Below are 18122 nucleotides of genomic sequence, written 5' to 3'. Positions count from 1 at the left end.
CCACTGTAACCTGTAATTGAAGAGAACGCAAAACTACCTGCATTTTCAAAATATTGTCACCAAACAATACGGAGTGCCTCCATTTAGATGGCAAGAAAGTCTTTATTGAGGGAAACGCCACTGTTTATCTTGGGCAGTGTGTCTTGCTTGCATGTATGTGTTTAGACTAAAAGCTTAAGGCAAATTAATTCAGAAGATGCTCAATGGCTAGTCATGCTGATATTTCTGTATAGTGACAATATTCTTCCGAGAGGCTGAGCATTCCCTGGTATATGTACTACCATGCGAGGCGAGGGGTCGCCACTGTTGGAGGCAGACTGCTAGACTGCAGTACGGCAATTCCTGTTATGAAACTGCCATTGGATAGACACGAAGTCTCGCAACGTGGTTGCATGCTCGCTCTGCTAGGCAATGCTTCTCTGCAGCTTTCCGATTACATAGCAGAAGACTGTGCGCGGCCGTTTCCATTTCCTGCTTACATTTTCCAGTGGGATCTGTGCGCCCCCGCTGCACAGCAGTCGCCTCCAAGTAGATGGCTCCGTGTATCTTAATCCCACCCACCTCCCTCCTCGAGCATGAAGACAACGGAGTCTCCTTAAAGAAGCTCTCAATGGGCTGTCCGGATGAACTACATTACCCACAAACCAACGCGCTGCTCGTAGAAAGGACGTCTGCGCACTAAGGCACTCGGATCCAAGTTTGGAGCTTTTAGCTGCCAGTCCTGGCCCATCATGTAGGTGCAGCAGAGCCTTCCTTACCATTGCAATAGGGGGTGAAAACCCACTTTGCAATCTGTTTTGCAAGGTGTGCAATTGCAGTTCCTTCCTCTGCAAGGAGATCTGCTGCAGGGAGTCAGAAAAACTCCAGTTGCATGAAGACTGAGCGCTTGCAGTTTTCATCTTTGTTGCAAAACTAGCTACTGAAGAGAGAAGGCAAAGTCTTTTGTGTTCCCCTCCCCCATCAAAGCAGAGGGGAAAATGTCTCAGCAGAGAGGTAAGGCTCCGACTTGCGTTCCTTGCAGATATGCAAAAAGTCGTCCATGCATTATGGAATTGCATGCATGCAATTTTGGGGATGCAATTGCATTTTGAAGTTTGAGGCTTTGAATAGCTCTCAGTTGCATTTCCTGTTTAGAATGTACCTTTTTTTTCTCTCCTTGCAGACACACACTGGCGCGCGCACACACACTCACGCACATACACACAGGCACACATAGTTCCTGTAAGGCAGGGCTTGCAGTTCAGCTGTGCATTGACGTTATTTGCATTCTTCTGCTGGGATTACAGAGCTCTTTTTTTGCCTTTTGCACAGTCAGGGCAGATAAAGGCTTTTGAAGGGCTTATGCATTTAGCTGCTGTATATTTTCTTTTTTTCGTTTTCCAAAAAAGGCGAAATGCAAATCTGCAAGACAATTTACCTTGCAAATTTAAGCCAAACTTTGCATTAAAAAAAATAAAATTATCTGGAGGAAAGGGAAGGTGAAACTTGAGTGGAGTTACTAAGAATTTAATATATGCCTCTGTTTCTATGGGAAAGTATTGTTCTGATGCCAATGCTGAGCTCATTTTCCACAGACCTAACCCCCCCCCCCCCGGTCGTCGCAAGCTGTGCGTGTAGTTTTAGGAATGGATTTGAGAAAGTTACGCAAGGAAGTCTCCTACGTTTTCTTACACTGGAACACGGATTTCTTGGTTTGGGATGTGTGTAAATGGAGGCAGAGCAGATCTTTTTCTCAAAAGTACTGGAGAAGGTTCTGTGTCCTCCTCAGGCTGGCAACACGGTTTAAAAGATGGGCAAACGTGGAAGGATAATGGACATGGAATAAAAATGTAGACAAGCGTCCCCTTCAAACTTTGTAAGAGTAATGTTGAAAGTGGGAACTACTGTAGCCATCCTGCGTGGGTCATGCAGTTAGGGGAGGAATCTAGCTGTCTATGCATGGATATACGGATTCAGTTTTCTGGGTTTTATTCTGTTTTGCACTACAAATATCTGTGTTACAGAGGCTGCAGGACTTGTGGGTTTGGATTCTGTGCACAGTGGTGCAGAATGCATTTTGGGAAGCCACTTGTATGAGTTCCTTTATCGACGACTTCATTTTTTCCTCTCGAGGGTGGTCGGGAAAGGGGGCTAGAGAGGCAATGGGTGCTAATCGCAGTGTTTAATGTCAACCCCCCCTTCCCTAGTTGCACTTTGTGGCGGCTGAATTGCATAATTTATTCCCTATTTACTGCAGTCCTCTCTTCTGGCCAAATGGAGGCTGATTGGAAGCTCTCAGCAGAAAAGAGCCCAATAGGGTTTTTTTTTTTGCCAGTCTAAAAGGATGGCTAGCAGAGAATGTGGCACTCTTCCTTTCTCTTCGGATCCAACATGTTGATCTAGTTAGCAGCCAAGAGGGGAATCCATCATTTGATACATGGAGGAGGAAAAGGGGAGGATGTAGAAACCTGAATCTCCCTCCTCTTGCCTTGGAAAAACTGATTAAAGCTGGAGGAGAGAGACAGTGAAAAAGTACTCCTTTTTTTTGAGGGACTGGATTTGTCTAAATTGAAGGGGAAATGCACCAATTCATTCAGGTTAGATCTTGCTTTCATTCAGTTTTGTTTGCAGCCAGGATCCATCATCTTGTCTGGTAAGGGCATCATTTCCCAGCCTAGAATTCTGGTTTCCTTTCCAACTCTCATTCTGTCCACATGAAGCATTTCCATACATATATTTAGATGTGTAGAATGTAATTTTCAGGTAGATGAGGTTGTGTGTGTGTTTTTTTAGGTACTATAAAGAACACAAATGAAGCAAATGTTGGCTCCGAAAACATCTAGAGACCTTTATTTCAAAAGAATAAGGGTGCCTGTATGCAGCAGAAAGTACTCTAAGGGGTAGTGTGTTAAACCGGCAGAAAGAAAAAGGCCTAACTTTGAGGTTTGTGGGGATAACTGTGTAGACGGAACTTCAGATTGTAAGCTCACAGGGGACAAGGGACTTCTCTTTTGCTCAGGTTACCCTGCAATGTTAACTGGTGGGTTGGACAACAGGGGGAGCGGAGCAAATAAAAAGCAAGGGTTACAAGGCTTCAATATAAGGGAAATACAATTGCATTTACTTGATATTTCTTTCAGCCGAGCATGAGAACTACAGGATTCTGTGGATTATATGTTTTTGAGATGCTATAAGAGATGGAATATTTTTAAAATAATACACCTTGACAACTGTAATGGCAGAAATGAATCTTCCTTTGGGTATGCTTTTTTAAACACAAGAGATTGAAAAAGGTAATGGTAAAGGACCCCTGGATTGTTAAGTCCAGTCAAAGGGCGACTATGGGGTTGCGGTGCTCATATCGCTTTCAGGCCGAGGGAGCCGGCGTTTGTCCACAGACAACTCTCCAGGTCATGTGTCCAGCATGACTAAACCACTTCCGGCGCAATGGAACACATGATGGAAGCCAGAGCGCATGGAAACGCTGCTGCAGCAGTACCTATTTATCTACTTGCACTGGCATGCTTTCGAATTGCTAGGTTGGCAGGAGCTGGGACCTAGCAATGGGAGCTCACCTCGTCGCGGGGATTTGAACCGCCGACCTTCTGATTGGCAAGCCTAAGAGGCTCAGTGGTTTAGACCACAGCGCCACCCGCGTCCCTAGATTAATAAAAGGAGAAGCTAGCCCCCTGCCATGCAAATGATTCCTCAAATACAGCGTCCAAGGGGCTGTCAGATGGAGGATGGAGCAAGCTTGTTTTCTCCTAAGACCCGAACCAGTGGCTTGCAAGTTACAGTGGTACCTCAGGTTAAGTACTTAATTCGTTCCGGAGGTCCGTACTTAACCTGAAACTGTTCTTAACCTGAAGCACCACTTTAGCAAATGGGGCCTCCTGCTGCTGCTCTGCCGCCGCTGCACAATTTCTGTTCTCATCCTGAAGCAAAGTTCTCAACCCGAGGTACTATTTCTGGGTTAGAGTATCTAACCTGAAGTGTATGTAACCTGAAGCGTGTGTAACCCGAGGTACCACTGTACAACAACGGATTCCGACTAAACTTCAGGAAGAACTTTCTGACAGGGTGAACTGTTTTGACTGTGGAAGAGATTTCCACGAGAGATGGTGGACTCTCCTTCCTTGGAGATTTTTAAGCAGAGGTTGGGTGGCCATCTGTCATGGATACATAGCTGTCAACTTTTCCCTTTTCTTGCGAGGAATCCTATTTGGAATAAGGGAATTTCCCTTTAAAAAAGGGAAACGTTGACAGCTATGCATGGATGCTTTAGCTGAGGTTCCTGCATTGCAGATCACCCTTAGGTTACCTTTTGATTCTGCGATTCTGTATCTTTTTATTATTATTATTATTACCTAAATTGTGGCATTTCTGGTTTGTGGGGTTTTCTTTTCTATAACCACAAGCTGCTGGTCCTGACCCAAATGGGGAAAGTTGATCTTGTGAAACCTTTGTCGGGGTGCCACCGCATTCTGCTAGCAGAAGCGCCAAGGCAGACTACGTAAGGGGGACTTATCCATGGGGCAAGCCAGTTCTTCTGAAAGGGCAAGCTAATCTAGGACTGTTGGCATACTTAGGCATTTCCAGGTACCCTCACCTCATGGTAAGACGGATTTAAGTGGTACTTAGCTCTCAACAATGTTGGAATCCCCTCCCTTTAGTGCATGGATAGCTCAGTTGGTTAGAGCATAGTGCTGGTAATGCCAAGGTTGCAGGTTCGATCTCTATCCTATGGGACAGCTGCATTTTCCTGCATTGCAGGGGATTCAACTAAGATGATCCTGAGGGTCCCTTCCAACTATACAATTCTATGATTCTATATTATATCGGACAGGCACCGTCTCTTACTGTTCAGAGTCTACTGAAAACCTTCCTCTTCCAACAAGAGCTTTAAGCCGATATCTTTCTCAGTATGTTCTGGAATTGTTCTTAGGTGTTGTAATTCAGGAGTCACCAACCTAATGACTCTGGGCACCACAGTGCCTGAAAATGTCCTCATGGCAAAGGCCCCGAACTGAGCTTTTAAAGAAATTATTTAAAGTAAGCCACTAGCTCTCCGAGAAAGAAATGTATAAGGGTACCATTCTAAGTGATTTCTGTGAAATGAGCCAGTCTGGCTGCTCCCACCTGTTAGTTGTTTTCAGTTAATAAATGAAATATGTCCCCTTTGAAAACCTTTTGCATACCCCAGGACGATGTGTACCACACTTTAGGAAATACGGATCTAGGCGAAAGCCATAAGCTTGCAGTACGAACCTTACTTTACTTTTGAGCGCTGTTGAATTCAGCAGGACTTAACATTGTTAGGACTGTGCTCTAAATCCCGTTTTAGCTCGCAGTCTTTTTGGTTTCTGATATTGAACCGTTCACAATTATCTCAGGGCTCCTCCAGACATCCTTCTTATTGCACATTCATCCTCACCTGTGCTCGTGATGGACTCAAATTGTTTATGCACGATGGCGCTTTCAATGCAATTTGCACATGCAAATATTTCAGGGTGATTATCCTGCTTTGGCTGCAATCGGTCAGGGCCCTGAAGTTTCCTGCTAAATATCTGCAACTTTTTATACTACAAATCCTTTTAGTCCGGCTTTTAATATGCTATGGTGCAAGAGCGTCTTGATGGTGGTAATAATAATAATAATAATAATAATAATAATAATAATAATACAGTCGTATCTTGGTTCTCGAATGCCTTGTGACTCAAAAGTTTTGGCTCCCAAATGCCGCAAACCTGGAAGTAAGTGTTGTGGTTTGTGAACTTTTTTTTTGGAAGCGGAATGTCTGACGCGGCTTCCGATGGAGTGCAGGAAGCTCCTGCAGCCAATCGGAAGCTGCACCTTGGTTTTTGAACATTTTTGGAAGTCAAACGGATTTCGGAACAGATTCTGTTTGAGAACCAAGGTACGACTGTAATATTATTATTTATACTCCGCCCATCTGGCTGGGTTCCAGCAAAATATAAAAGCATAATAAAACGTCAAACATTAAAAACAGTGCTGCCTTCAGATAATGTCCCGAAATGTACCCACTTATGTGATGTAACCACTCCCGCATAGTTCCTATTGATGCCAGGTGCCGGCATTCCATTGTGTGTGGAAACGAGCTCTGGTTTAGCCCTGCAACCGCAGCCTGAACCCACTCTTGAAAGTGTGCATATAGAAGCATGGCATCATAGTGCAACTATCTTACACTTAGTGTAGAGGGTGAGCAATTTTTTGGGGTGTGTGTGTGTGTGTGAAAACACAGAAAACAGAATAGGTAGAGTTCAAGTGGGGATGCAGTGACACAGAAACTTTAGAAAGTATAAGAGAACAACTGAGAATGTGGGCTGATCTGATAGAAATCCGTTTCAGATGCCCTACTAGTGGCATAGCGTTGTTTGCTGGTGCCCAGGGCATGCTGGGCAGGAGGGCTGTGCTCACACTGTGCGTGGGGGGGGGGCAGCCTAGTTGCTGATGCCATTGGAGTGACTCCACCCTGCCGAACTGCCTGTCTGCCTGCACGGGGGGAGCCGGGCCGGCAGGCAGGGCCCTTGGTGGGCAGAGAGGGGCATCGGGCCATGCCACGCTGGGGTCACCTGCGTGGGGACACCTAGTTTGTGCTCCCTCCTGGCACTCCCCACGCTATGCACCCATGCCCTACTAATGCATCATTGCCATGTCGCTGCATACAGCTGCTATTAAACAGCAGTCTGGAGGGGGCCTCAATATTCCATTAAACCCTTATTGAACCTGGAACACTTCACAAAGGAGTTCAACAGGTGTATGGCAGCAGGTGTACGCCACAGACAGCGCTTCTGAAGGGGTTGGGAGGTTCTCTTGACTTTAGCTCTTTGCTAGTTCCGTTCGGAAGAGTGGGCCGTGATCGCATTTGGTTAAGTTTTGCTTTGCTTTTGTGTGCAATCTTGATCGCGTAGCTAGCGTTAAGGCAACGCGAATGACTATTTACAGAACTGGTTGCGAGAGGTTAAATACTGAAGTAATGCTCCCCATTGTTTCGTGGAAGGATAATTAGTTCTGGGTGCTTGAAATCGGCACTTAGCTGGAATTAGTCACTGAAAATTATCCCCAGGTAAAAGAGCACAGCAAAGGTTGAGCTCCAAAGTGCCCTGTGCTGGAATGGAAAGTGCTTCAGCTCATGGGGGGTGGGATGCTGGGAGAGCGAGTAGGAGCTGCAGACCTTTTGCGAGTCTTCGAGGTGCATTGAGTTCCCCTGACCTTCAGGCCTTTCGTGATAGGGAGGAAGGGTGGCAATGGGTTTCGGCAGGTTCTGTTGCACGCAGGGTATCCCCTGTGAAACCTAGCCGTGGCATATCAAGAGCAGCATCTGCTCAGGTGAAGTTTCTTTGCTCATTCAAAAGTGTTCTTTATTTCACTGCTTATAAACATACTGAAGAAGCCACTTCTGTGGAAGCCCTATGTAAGGGCTGCTTCTGCAATCGGCCTCCCTGCCTTCTCCCTCTGTGTGCCCCCGACTGCAAAATAAGTGGCTCTGAGGATACCCCCCCCCACCGCCCAAAACAGTGGAGGAGAGGAGCGATTGTTAACATTTGGCAAGCTGATGTAGTTGCCCAGACAGAACAGTTGTCTTAGCTTGATGTTGAATTCCACCCAGTGTGATGGATGCCCCATATTGCATTATGTTGATACGGTAATTCCACTCTGCATCAGTTTCAGGTTGGGGCGGAAGGATGCAGAACCAACAAGAACATTAAAAACAAGCTTAAAATATTCTGTACTTAGAAAAATGTGAACCTCTGTGACTTGTGGAATAATTAAATGCATCCTCTTCCTTTTTTTTTTTTTTAAACAGTTGATAATGTATTTGGTCTATTTATCCTTCCCTCTGCACATGGAATGCACATGACCCGGGTGGCGCTGTGGGTTAAACCACAGAGTCTAGGACTTGCCGATCAGAAGGTCGGCGGTTCGAATCCCCGCGACGGGGTGAGCTCCCGTTGCTCGGTCCCTGCTCCTGCCCACCTAGCAGTTTGAAAGCATGTCAAAGTGCAAGTAGATAAATAGGTACCACTCCGGCGGGAAGGTAAACGGCGTTTCCGTGCGCTGCTCTGGTTCGTCAGAAGTGGCCCAGTCATGCTGGCCACATGACTCAGAAGTTGCACACCAGCTCCCTCGGCCAATAAAGTGAGATGAGCACCGCAACTGGACCTAATGGTCAGGGGTCTCTTTACCTTTATCTGCACATGGAATAGGTTAGAAAAACCAAAAAAGCAAACGGGAGAAGAAGGCTTCTTCATTGGTTTTCTGATTTGCGGCTTCTAATATGCGTCAAGATTTTGCATGGCTCAATCCTATTTGGATGTAATGACTTGAGAAATGGGGATGTGTAGTGGAATTCTGTGCAAGATGTGAACAGCATCTGCTGTCTTTGAAAAGTGGTAGAAAAACAGTATCCATTGCACGCATGCCAGATTTTCGTTGCAGCCGTGCCTCTCGGAATAATATTTTCTTGTAGACTGCCATGGTGATGATGTTTGTGAAAATTAAATTTAAAAATAAAATTAAATTAAATACTGGTAACCCACTGCTTGCCAGTCGCAAGGGACTGATTTTGTGCAAGTCTCTTATGTCCCTGAAGAGGGATCTGGAGCTTTGCTGCACACGCGATCCATGCTCTTTAGGCAAAGTTCCATCTTTCTGACTCAAGTCAGGCATGAGGTTTGAGAGTGTGTACTTGGTACAGTGACTTCTGGTAGTGGGACCCCAGTTGCATCAGCAGACCCTGCCCCATGCTGTGACGCCCCTCTTGCAGTGAGCTTACCAGGGTGGCTGAGGGCTGTTTGAATTTCCCACAGTGCCCCAGAGTGATGCTCACAGCTGCTTGCCGCTATTGGGCATCAACTCAGTGTTAGAAACTCAGGTGGGTGCCAAATGGCTCCATAAGCCAAGGTTGCAGTTGCCAAAACAGATTGTCTAGTTGCCATTTTTGGGGCCGGACAGCTCAAAAGTTGTATTTTTCGATTTGACTTTTTGGTTCCTGAAATTCATTCCGATTGTGCAGATAACATATAATGGATAGAATTCTGCAGGATGTGTTGTTAGTGTGTGAAAACAGGCAAGACCCAAGGCTTCCCAGGCATGCATCTCCAGATGGTGGAGACGTTAGGCACCATCCTGGCACCTGGACATTTTCACTTGGCGGCAAGTGGTAGCCGGGTGCAAAATGCTTAGAAAGAAACTATGGCTTATCATTCTGTGCAAGTTGGGCCAGTGAGATCTATGAAATGCACAAAAGCACTAGATTTATTGTAGACAATATCTTTTTGTATTGTGTATTCCATTTTTGTTAGATGCTATAAACTTTTGTAGGAGAGGTGAAAAATGTTTCAGGTTTATGGAATAATAGTGGGGAATAGGAAGGCATGAAAAAGCAAAAAGAAGTTGCTTAAGTCCACTTACGTAACGTGGGCACAGATCATGTTTATTCCACTTTGATTTTTGTGCATTGCTGGTCTTATGTCTTGGTTGATATATGAAAAAAGGGTGTAAAAATGTTTTTTTTTTTGACGATCATACGCTATAAGACCTAGAAAACTGCAAATAACCTTAATATCATTGCTAACACTGATTTACAGAAAATCCCTTTGCTTATTGAATTTGTAGCTTCTGACTTGCATGTGTTGTAATCTGAGCTAATACGTTTAGCAGAGGTTTAAACTTCGTGAGTTTACTCTGTAGATGATTATTGGAGTTGTTCTTTGCTGCTAAAATCTTCCTTATGGCACGATAGGGATACTGAACATGTTTGACGGAATCACTGAATGTATCTGATATGTGGTTGGTTTTTTGGGTGGGGTGGGGTGGAGGGTTTCATCCAAGCCTACTACTACCAAGCCTAGTTTTTCCAGAGGATCACTTTTGCCCACCCCTATTCCTCCATTTATCAGCTGCTAAAGCAAAAGACGATAAGCTATCCCATGGTCCCCTATTTAGAGCTAGGGGACTGAACATATGGCACGACTTATGGGGCTGGCTTTGGCCCAAAGGATGCCAGTTTCTGATCCCTAGAGAAGTGGCTTCTATGTTCTTATATGCTAATGTGTAGTTAAATATACGTTAAAAGGCTGCCTGTAACCCTCCCCATTTCATAATTTGTTTTTTATGATCTCCATCACTGATAATGGACAATCTTTCCACTTCTATATTGCTGAAATACAAAGCCCCCCCCCCCCGTCTCATGAAGAATAATACAGTGGTACCTCGGGTTAAGTACTTAATTCGTTCTGGAGGTCCGTTCTTAACCTGACACTGTTCTTAACCTGAAGCACCACTTTAGCTAATGGGGCCTCCCGCTGCCGCTGCGCTGCCGCTGCACGATTTCTGTTCTCATCCTGAAGCAAAGTTTTTAACCCGAGGTACTATTTCTGGGTTAGCAGAGTCTGTAGCCTGAAGCGTATGTAACCTGAAGCGTATGTAATCCGAGGTACCACTGTATATATTTTGTTTTAAGGGCAGAACTGAACCTCTTTCATATTTAAATAATAATATTTGGAGCCATGTGGTGTTGGGGTGTCCAGAATTTAAAACCAGAAAGCTAAGTTAAAGATTGGAGAGCAGAAAAGTATCTCGTAAGCTGCTCACCGCCTTTGGAATGCAGAGTGGCTTGGCTGCCTAAATAGATATTGTTGCTTTGAGTTCATTCTGCCAAATGATTCTCACACCAAATTTTGATGTTTTGCAATAGGAGGTGGGGATGGGTGGGAATTTCCTGAAAGTTTGTGATCTATTCTCTGCGTGCGTGTGATGCAGAGAGCCACGAACGTCGTTCTCGTATGCGTGATGCCCTCTGTGTTTCTTGGCAGGTGCCAACTCATCTTGGAGGCAAACCACTGGCAAGAAACAAAACATTTTAAAAGCCTTGCTGTGCGCCTTAGTGGGGCTTGTATACATATAACAGCAGGAGCAGCTTGTGGGACATACTTAAATATGTTGCAAATGAAACTAGTGCACAAAAATATTACATTGGTACACTTGCCCAAAATGAAAAGAATCTCCTGTCTCTTTTATAGCCTCCTTGCCTGGTTGTCTGGAGGAAATTCTGCAGGGAACCGGACTGGTGGCTGTTTACAAGCTTTCAATATTGCCTTTGTTTTTCATCTAACCACACAGGTCTTGGAAAAGAAAAATCCTGTGGTGTTATATCAGGTTGTATAGGCGACATACACAGAGATGCCATGGGAACTGTAGCAGTTTTCCACAGTGGTCCTTTGCCGTACATGTGATTCTGGAGCTTTATTTTTTAATTTTTAAAATAAGCTGCATGCAGTGCCTGTAACGAGACAGTGGCTGCAGAGGGTGCAATTATACTTCACATGCATTTTAGGAAATCTTTATTTTTTTGTGACCAGCTGGTTGTGCAGTTGTGTGTGTCTATATGTCTATATCTGAAAAAGATATACCAAGAACTCTGGCCACAACTTTCAATTAGAGGAATAATTCCTACTCAAGAGTTGAAATGAAAAACGTGTATATTCTGCTAAGAATAACAGTTTGAAGCTAGTAGTAAATATAAATATAAATATAAATATAAATTTAAATATATTTAAATTTACTACTAGCTTCAAACTGTTATTCTTAGCAGAATATACACGTTTTTCATTTCAACTCTTGAGTAGGAATTATTCCTCTAATTGAAAGTTGTGGCCAGAGTTCTTGGTATATCTTTTTCAGTATATGTCTATATCTACATGGAATTGAACCCCATTGAGTTCTGTGAAACTTACTCTCAGGAAAGAACAGGGCAGAGAAAGAATTTTCTCTCTCACTTCGGCTATTCCATAGTTGCCTTTTGCTAAACGTAGGTAAACTACTGTTGTGTACTTCTCCAGGGTTATGGGGGAAGGTTCACAGCTTTCAGAAGAGTACTTTATAAGGTGTTCCTCCAACCCAACTCCCAGAAACCATTTGGTAATTGGATTATTACCACTCTTCCCTTTGTTTGTATTATGCAGTGCAAAGAGTCACACGCAGCAGGCATTTGGTAATGAACCTGTGAAGTGGCTGAATGAGTGAGCTAGCCTGCCTCTAGCACAGGGGTCAGCAACCTTTTTCAGCCGTGGGCTAGTCCACCGTCCCTCAGACCATGTGGGGGGCAGACTATATTTTGGAAAAAGAAGAACGAATTCCTAGACCCCACAAATAACCCAGAGATGCATTTTAAACAAAAGCACACATTCTACTCATGTAAAAACACCAGGCAGGCCCCACAAATAACCCAGAGATGCATTTTAAATATAAGGAGACATTCTACTCATGTAAAAACACGCTGATTCCCGGACCGTCCGCGGGCTGGATTTAGAAGGCGATTGGGCCGCATCCGGCCCACGGGCCTTAGGTTGCCTACCCCTGCCCTAGAATCCTCTGTGTGTGTGTCTGTGTGTGTGTTTGTGTGCACGCAAGCCATGCCCTCTGCCAATGCACAAGTGGGGTCAATCTGAAGGGGTCCCTATTTGTTCATAGCTCCTCTTCTACAATTCCAGATTCTGTGTAGCTCACCCCATGGATATGACGTGTAGGGGGCAGGCTACTGGAGCTGACAAAACAACAAGATGCAACACAAGCAGGGTACTTACGAAGCATAAGCAGGGTACTTATGAAGATGATAGCAAGCAGTTCTTGCAGGGAATTGAGAAAGCCTGCAAAAGACGCTTTCCCAAAATTGAGCACATGCTAATGATTTCTTAGGGAAAAGGAAGCTGGTGCTGGGATTTCCAGCTGCTAAGAACAATCCAGTTGATTTGGAGCTTTTGCTAATTGATTCATTTGGCCCGTATTTTGTCTGATGCTCATATATATTCCTTGTCTTCCTGTCTAGAAAACGGCAGCATTTAGATACATAAAAAATATTTCCCGGGCCTGTGCAATGTGAAATCGAGCCATTCCCTTGGATGTTAGAGGGGCAGTGGTGCTGAATTAAAATTGGATTGTTATTAATCAATGCTACGATTATGATTTCACCAAATGGCTCTGCTAGCTGTGGTCGCTTTCCTAGGGGCATCGTCTGTGACCATGGCACTTCCCATATTAAAATTTTCAGAAAGAACTGTGATTTCTGTCTGGTGCTTAATGGTGGGTCAGACATTGTGAGCCAAGAGTAGAAGTGCAGGGAAACATATGTGGATGTTAGTCGCTGAATTACTGGTATGGATAGCATTCAGTGTTCAGCATTAGCCAGGTGCCAGCCAGACACATTTTGCACCTGACTTTTGACCACTTGTGACCAAGTGAAAATGTTTGGGCTCCAGGATGGCGCCTGGAATCTCCACCATCTGTGGATCACTGGATCCGTACTGTTTACGCACACAAATACCTCCTCCTGTAGAATTCTATCTGCACAATTGGGATGAATTTCCGGAACCCAGTTGCTTTTTCTGTGCAGCCTTGAGCAGGAGCAGTCACCATTAAGGAAAAGAGGTTGGAATAGGCCAATAGATACATGGACTGGATCAAGTGACCTTCTTTAAATTCTCAAAGTTCTTTACATAGTAGCTCAAGGCTGTCATCTGAGCTGGTCAGATGTTTAACTGAGAATCAATCACAGTCTGTCCACCATTTGAAAAATAAGACTTTAGAGTGGTCTTGCCCCAAAATGACAACTGCAACCTTGGTGTATTGGAGCTATTTGGTGCCTAGCTTATACATCTGAGTTTCTAACACTGGTAGCGTTCACACTGGGAGGGCCAGTGTGACCCGTGGGTCCAGTGCAGAAGCACCCTGCTATACCACTTCCACACCACCTGCTCCTTTGACAGTTCACAAAGTGTGTGCATGTGATTTTCTCCCCCACAGCTCAAGCTGTTTCTATCTCCAGGCTGCCTCTATGGAATTTGAGCATTCTGAACTTCAGACGGGCCACATGGAGCTGAAGCAACTTGGTGCAGCTGGCTGGGGATGGGCGAGAGTTTTTCTCTTTTACAATCTGTCCAAATTGAGTTGCCCGAGGGGACAAACTATTTTATTAAGAGCCAACAGCTGGGAGTTGCCGATGTGTTCAGGAAAAGTGTAGGGTGTGTGTGTGTGCGCACGTTGTCTCCCCTGCCCTGTTTTCCCACTCTTTGGGCCTTTGCTCTATTTTCCAGAACTGCATTTTGTTCAACACCCAAGAGATCAGTTGCTGATCTCGGTGGTGTAAGTTGGATCCTCGCTTGCTTCTGCTGCAGCCTCTAAGGGGAGCAGTCATGCTGCTCCTCACAGGCTGTGGCCATGGCGGTCTGGCTGGGCTCTTCAGGTGGAAGGAGAGAGAGGGGCTTCCTACATCTGCCCCAAACCAACCTGAGTGATGCACCTGTGCTGGCTGCAGGAACTGACTCCCTTGATTTGTTCCATCCTTTAGGAAAAGAGCAGCCCACAGACTTATTAGAGGGGGCATTGCAGCTTCTCCAGTTCTTGACCACAGTAAACATTCTGATGCTCAGCAGAAGAACAATCTGCTTCTCTTTGCTGCATGGATGGGAAAGCTGTGTGTGTGTGTGTGTGTGTGTGTGTGTGTGTGTGTGTGTGTGTGTGTTTGCGTGATGAGAGACTTCTTCCTGCTCCTGAGATTTGCCTATCTCTTGTTAGTTGAGAGATGTTGGCATTTTCTCTTGTTTTCATTTGACTGATGGAAGCTTTGTTTTCTTCGCGTGTATTTTAATTCTTGCATTGTAATTCTGGTGCATGGACTCAGGGGTCCTTGGCTGCAAAGTGGAATAAAAACGAGCTTACTTCCCCAATTCCTCATGAACAGAAAAGAAAGGGAAGAGAAGAAAAATTATGTTCGCCCCCCCCCATTATTTTTGTTTAAAGGGAGCAGTGGGATTATGAAACACTTTCCATTTACAGTACAGTGGTACCTCGGGTTACAGATGCTTCAGGCAACAGATGCTTCAGGTTACAGACTCCTAACCCAGAAATAGTACCTCGGGTTAAGAACTTTGCTTCAGGATGAGAACAGAAATCGTGCTCCGGCGGCGCAGCAGCAGCGGGAGGCCCCATTAGCTAAAGTGGTGCTTCAGGTTAAGGACAGTTTCAGGTTAAGAACGGACCTCCGGAACTAATTAAGTTCTTAACCCGAGGTACCACTGTATGTGCATCTTCACCCTGCTTTCATTTGCCCAGAGTGCACAGGCACAAAAGTTCTCTCATGAAATTTATCATTACGTAACTGCTTGACGTGAGACCTACTGGCATTTTTTATTTATTCCAGGGAAGAATAAATAAAATGCTCACCGCACTGTGAACTCTTTAAGGCTGCAATTCTTCTGTTGGGAGTTTTCTATGGACTTCAGTAGGAGTAGGATTGAAGAACATAACAGCTGATCTGATTGGACGCTCGGGAACCTCTTTTTTAAAAAATGCAGAGATGACATAGGGTGAAACCACAAATGCTCCGTATATATTTGTGAGAGAGGAAATGGTGGCCTTTTGCGTGGTTGCTGCTTTTGTGTGGCTGTGTTTTCCACCCAGCCACGGGCTGGGAGGCGGCCTACAAAGCGCAGAAGACATGATATCTCCCCACAGCAGTTATGCCAGTCTCGAGGAAAGGGCCCACACCATCTGTTTTGCCTGTCCCACCCACTTCCCCGTTTCAAATACTGACTTGCATTGCTCCAGGACTTCAGCACCTGGAAGCAGTCAATGCGCTGCAGCTAGAAGAATTTTCCTGGGGTGTATTTGGGCATTCAGATACAGTGCTTCTGATTTAAGAGGCAGCGCATAGAATTATAAAATGGTAGAGCTGGAAGGGGCCATGAGGGTCATCTAGTCCAACCCCCTGCAATGCAGGAATCTTTTGCCCAAAAGATTAGGGATTGGGAAACTGTGACCCTGTTGCTGGACTCCCAACTCGCATCGTTTTCAGCCAGGATGGCCAATGGGAGTTGTCGTCCATCAACATTTGGAGGATAGAAAGTTCTTGAACATTGATGGTACAGTGGTACCTCGAGTTACATACGCTTCAGGTTGCAGACTCTGCTAACCCAGAAATAGTACCTCGGGTTAAGAACTTTGCTTCAGGATGAGAACAGAAATCACAAAGCGGCGGCCTGGCAGCAGCAGGAGGCCCCGTTAGCTAAAGTGGTACCTCAGGTTAAAAACAGTTGCAGGTTAAGAACAGACCTCCGGAATGGATTAAGTACTTAACCTGAGGTACTACTGTATCACAATACCATCAGTTACATGAAATGTTTAAATTAGATAGAAAAAAATGGTTTTGCGGACCGAAGCTCACAATTCGAAAAAGAACTGCTGCAAAACAAAGAGACACTTTTGTCTAAAATGTATACAGTGGTACCCCGCAAGACGAACGCCTCGCGAGACGAAAAACTCGCAAAACGAAAGGTTTTTTCATTTTCGAGTTGCCTCGCAAGACGAATTTCCCTATGGGCTTGCTTCGCAAAACGAAGCTTGCCCCGCAAGCTCCGGGGACAGCGGGTCTTCCCGCTGTCCCCGGACCTCTTTTGAAGCAAGGGGCGGTGTGGAGAAGCGATCTCCCCGCAGCCCCTTGCTTCAAAAGAGGTCTGGGGACAGCGGGGAAGAAGCGATCTTCTCCCTACAGCCCCAGGTCCGGGGACAGCGGGAAGCTTCTTCCCCGCTGTCCCCGGACTTCTTTTGAAGCAAGGGGCTGCGGGGAGATCGCTTCTCCACGCCACCCCTTGCTTCAAAAGAGGTCCGGGGACAGCGGGAAGCGCTTCCCGCTGTCCCCGGACCTGGGGCTGCAGGGAGAAGATCGCTTCTTCCCCGCTGTCCCCGGACTTCTTTTGAAGCAAGGGGCTGCGGGGAGATCGCTTCTCCACGCCGCCCCTTGCTTCAAAAGAGGTCCGGGGACAGCGGGGAAGAAGCGATCTTCTCCCTGCAGCCCCAGGTCCGGGGACAGCGGGAAGCGCTTCCCGCTGTCCCCGGACCTCTTTTGAAGCAAGGGGCGGCGGGGAGAAGCCTGCCCCCGCCGCCCGGCTTCGGAACGATGCTCCGAAGCCGGGCGGCGGGGCGGGAACACCTTCTGAAGGCGGGCGGGGGGCGAAAGTCTTTGCTCCCCCCTGCCTGCCTGTCCCGGAGGGCTTTTGAAGGCAGGCGGGGGGGGAGCAAAGACTTTTGCCCCCCGCCCGCCTTCAGAAGAGGTCCAGGACCTCTTCTGAAGGCTGGCGGGGGGCAAAAGTCTTTGCTCCCCCCTGCCTGCCTGTCCCGGAGGGCTTTTGAAGGCAGGCGGGGGGGGGAGCAAAGACTTTTGCCCCCCGCCCGCCTTCAGAAGAGGTCCAGGACCTCTTCTGAAGGCTGGCGGGGGGCAAAAGTCTTTGCTCCCCCCTGCCTGCCTGTCCCGGAGGGCTTTTGAAGGCAGGCGGGGGGAAGCAAAGACTTTCGCCCCCCGCCCGCCTTCAGAAGAGGTCCAGGACCTCTTCTGAAGGCGGGCGGGGGGCAAAAGTCTTTGTCCCCCCGCCTGCCTTCCCAGGGGCTTTTAAATCGCCCCGGACAGCGGAGAAGTCCTCCGCTGTCCCGGGGCGATTTTAAAATGCCGCCCGCCATCATTTTAAGATTGCCCAGACAGCGGAGAAGTCCTCCGCTGTCCCGGGGTTTTTTTAAAATGCTGGGGGTGGGAAGAAAAGCCCTTATCCCCCCCCCCAGCCTTCAGAAGAGGTCCGGGGACAGACTGTCCCCGGACCTGGTCTGAAGGCGGTTTCCCTAGGAACGCATTAATTGATTTTCAATGCATTCCTATGGGAAACCGTGCATCGCAAGACGAAAAAATCGCAAGACGAAGAGACTTGCGGAACGAATTAATTTCGTCTTGCGAGGCACCACTGTGATTTGTTATTAGACTGGGAAACAAAAGACGAGCTTGTTAAAGCCACAATGACACACTGGGCAATAGAAATAGGACACAATATAGATTTTAACCTCGGAGGAAAACCCTGGAAAAGTGACTTGAAGTTTATAGCATGTTATTCTTTGAAGAACTACCTGAAAATGATTTCACTCTAAGTAGGCTTGCGAAGATGTATCAGTCCGAATCAGATAAGTGCTGGAGATGCAAAGAGGTGGAGGGAAGGTTCTTTCACATGTGGTGAACTTGTAAAAAGGTAAAAGAGTATTGGGAAATGATCCATAATGAATTGGAAAAAATAAATGTTTAAAAG

The 18122-nt window shown here is 46.2% G+C and overlaps 1 protein-coding gene across 2 annotated transcripts in view; it reads left to right on the top strand.

Moving 5' to 3' along the window:
- Positions 1 to 551: 551 nt before the first annotated feature.
- MAP2K6 (mitogen-activated protein kinase kinase 6) overlaps positions 552 to 18122 on the top strand; it is an 82977-nt gene continuing 65406 nt past the window's right edge. Inside the window, exon 1 of one of the 2 annotated variants that reach the window (XM_081180944.1) lies at positions 552 to 993. In XM_081180944.1, coding sequence (XP_081037070.1) covers positions 978 to 993 — 16 coding nt within the window. In that variant the 5' untranslated portion in view covers positions 552 to 977. Of the gene's footprint in view, positions 994 to 2330; positions 2577 to 18122 lie in introns of those variants that run through there. The other variant, XM_081180945.1, reaches the window with a different exon arrangement.

The sequence above is a fragment of the Podarcis bocagei genome, assembly GCF_964188305.1.
Source record: "Podarcis bocagei genome assembly, chromosome: 2".
NCBI lineage: Eukaryota > Metazoa > Chordata > Lepidosauria > Squamata > Lacertidae > Podarcis > Podarcis bocagei.
This window is presented reverse-complemented; position numbering and strand designations above follow the sequence as displayed.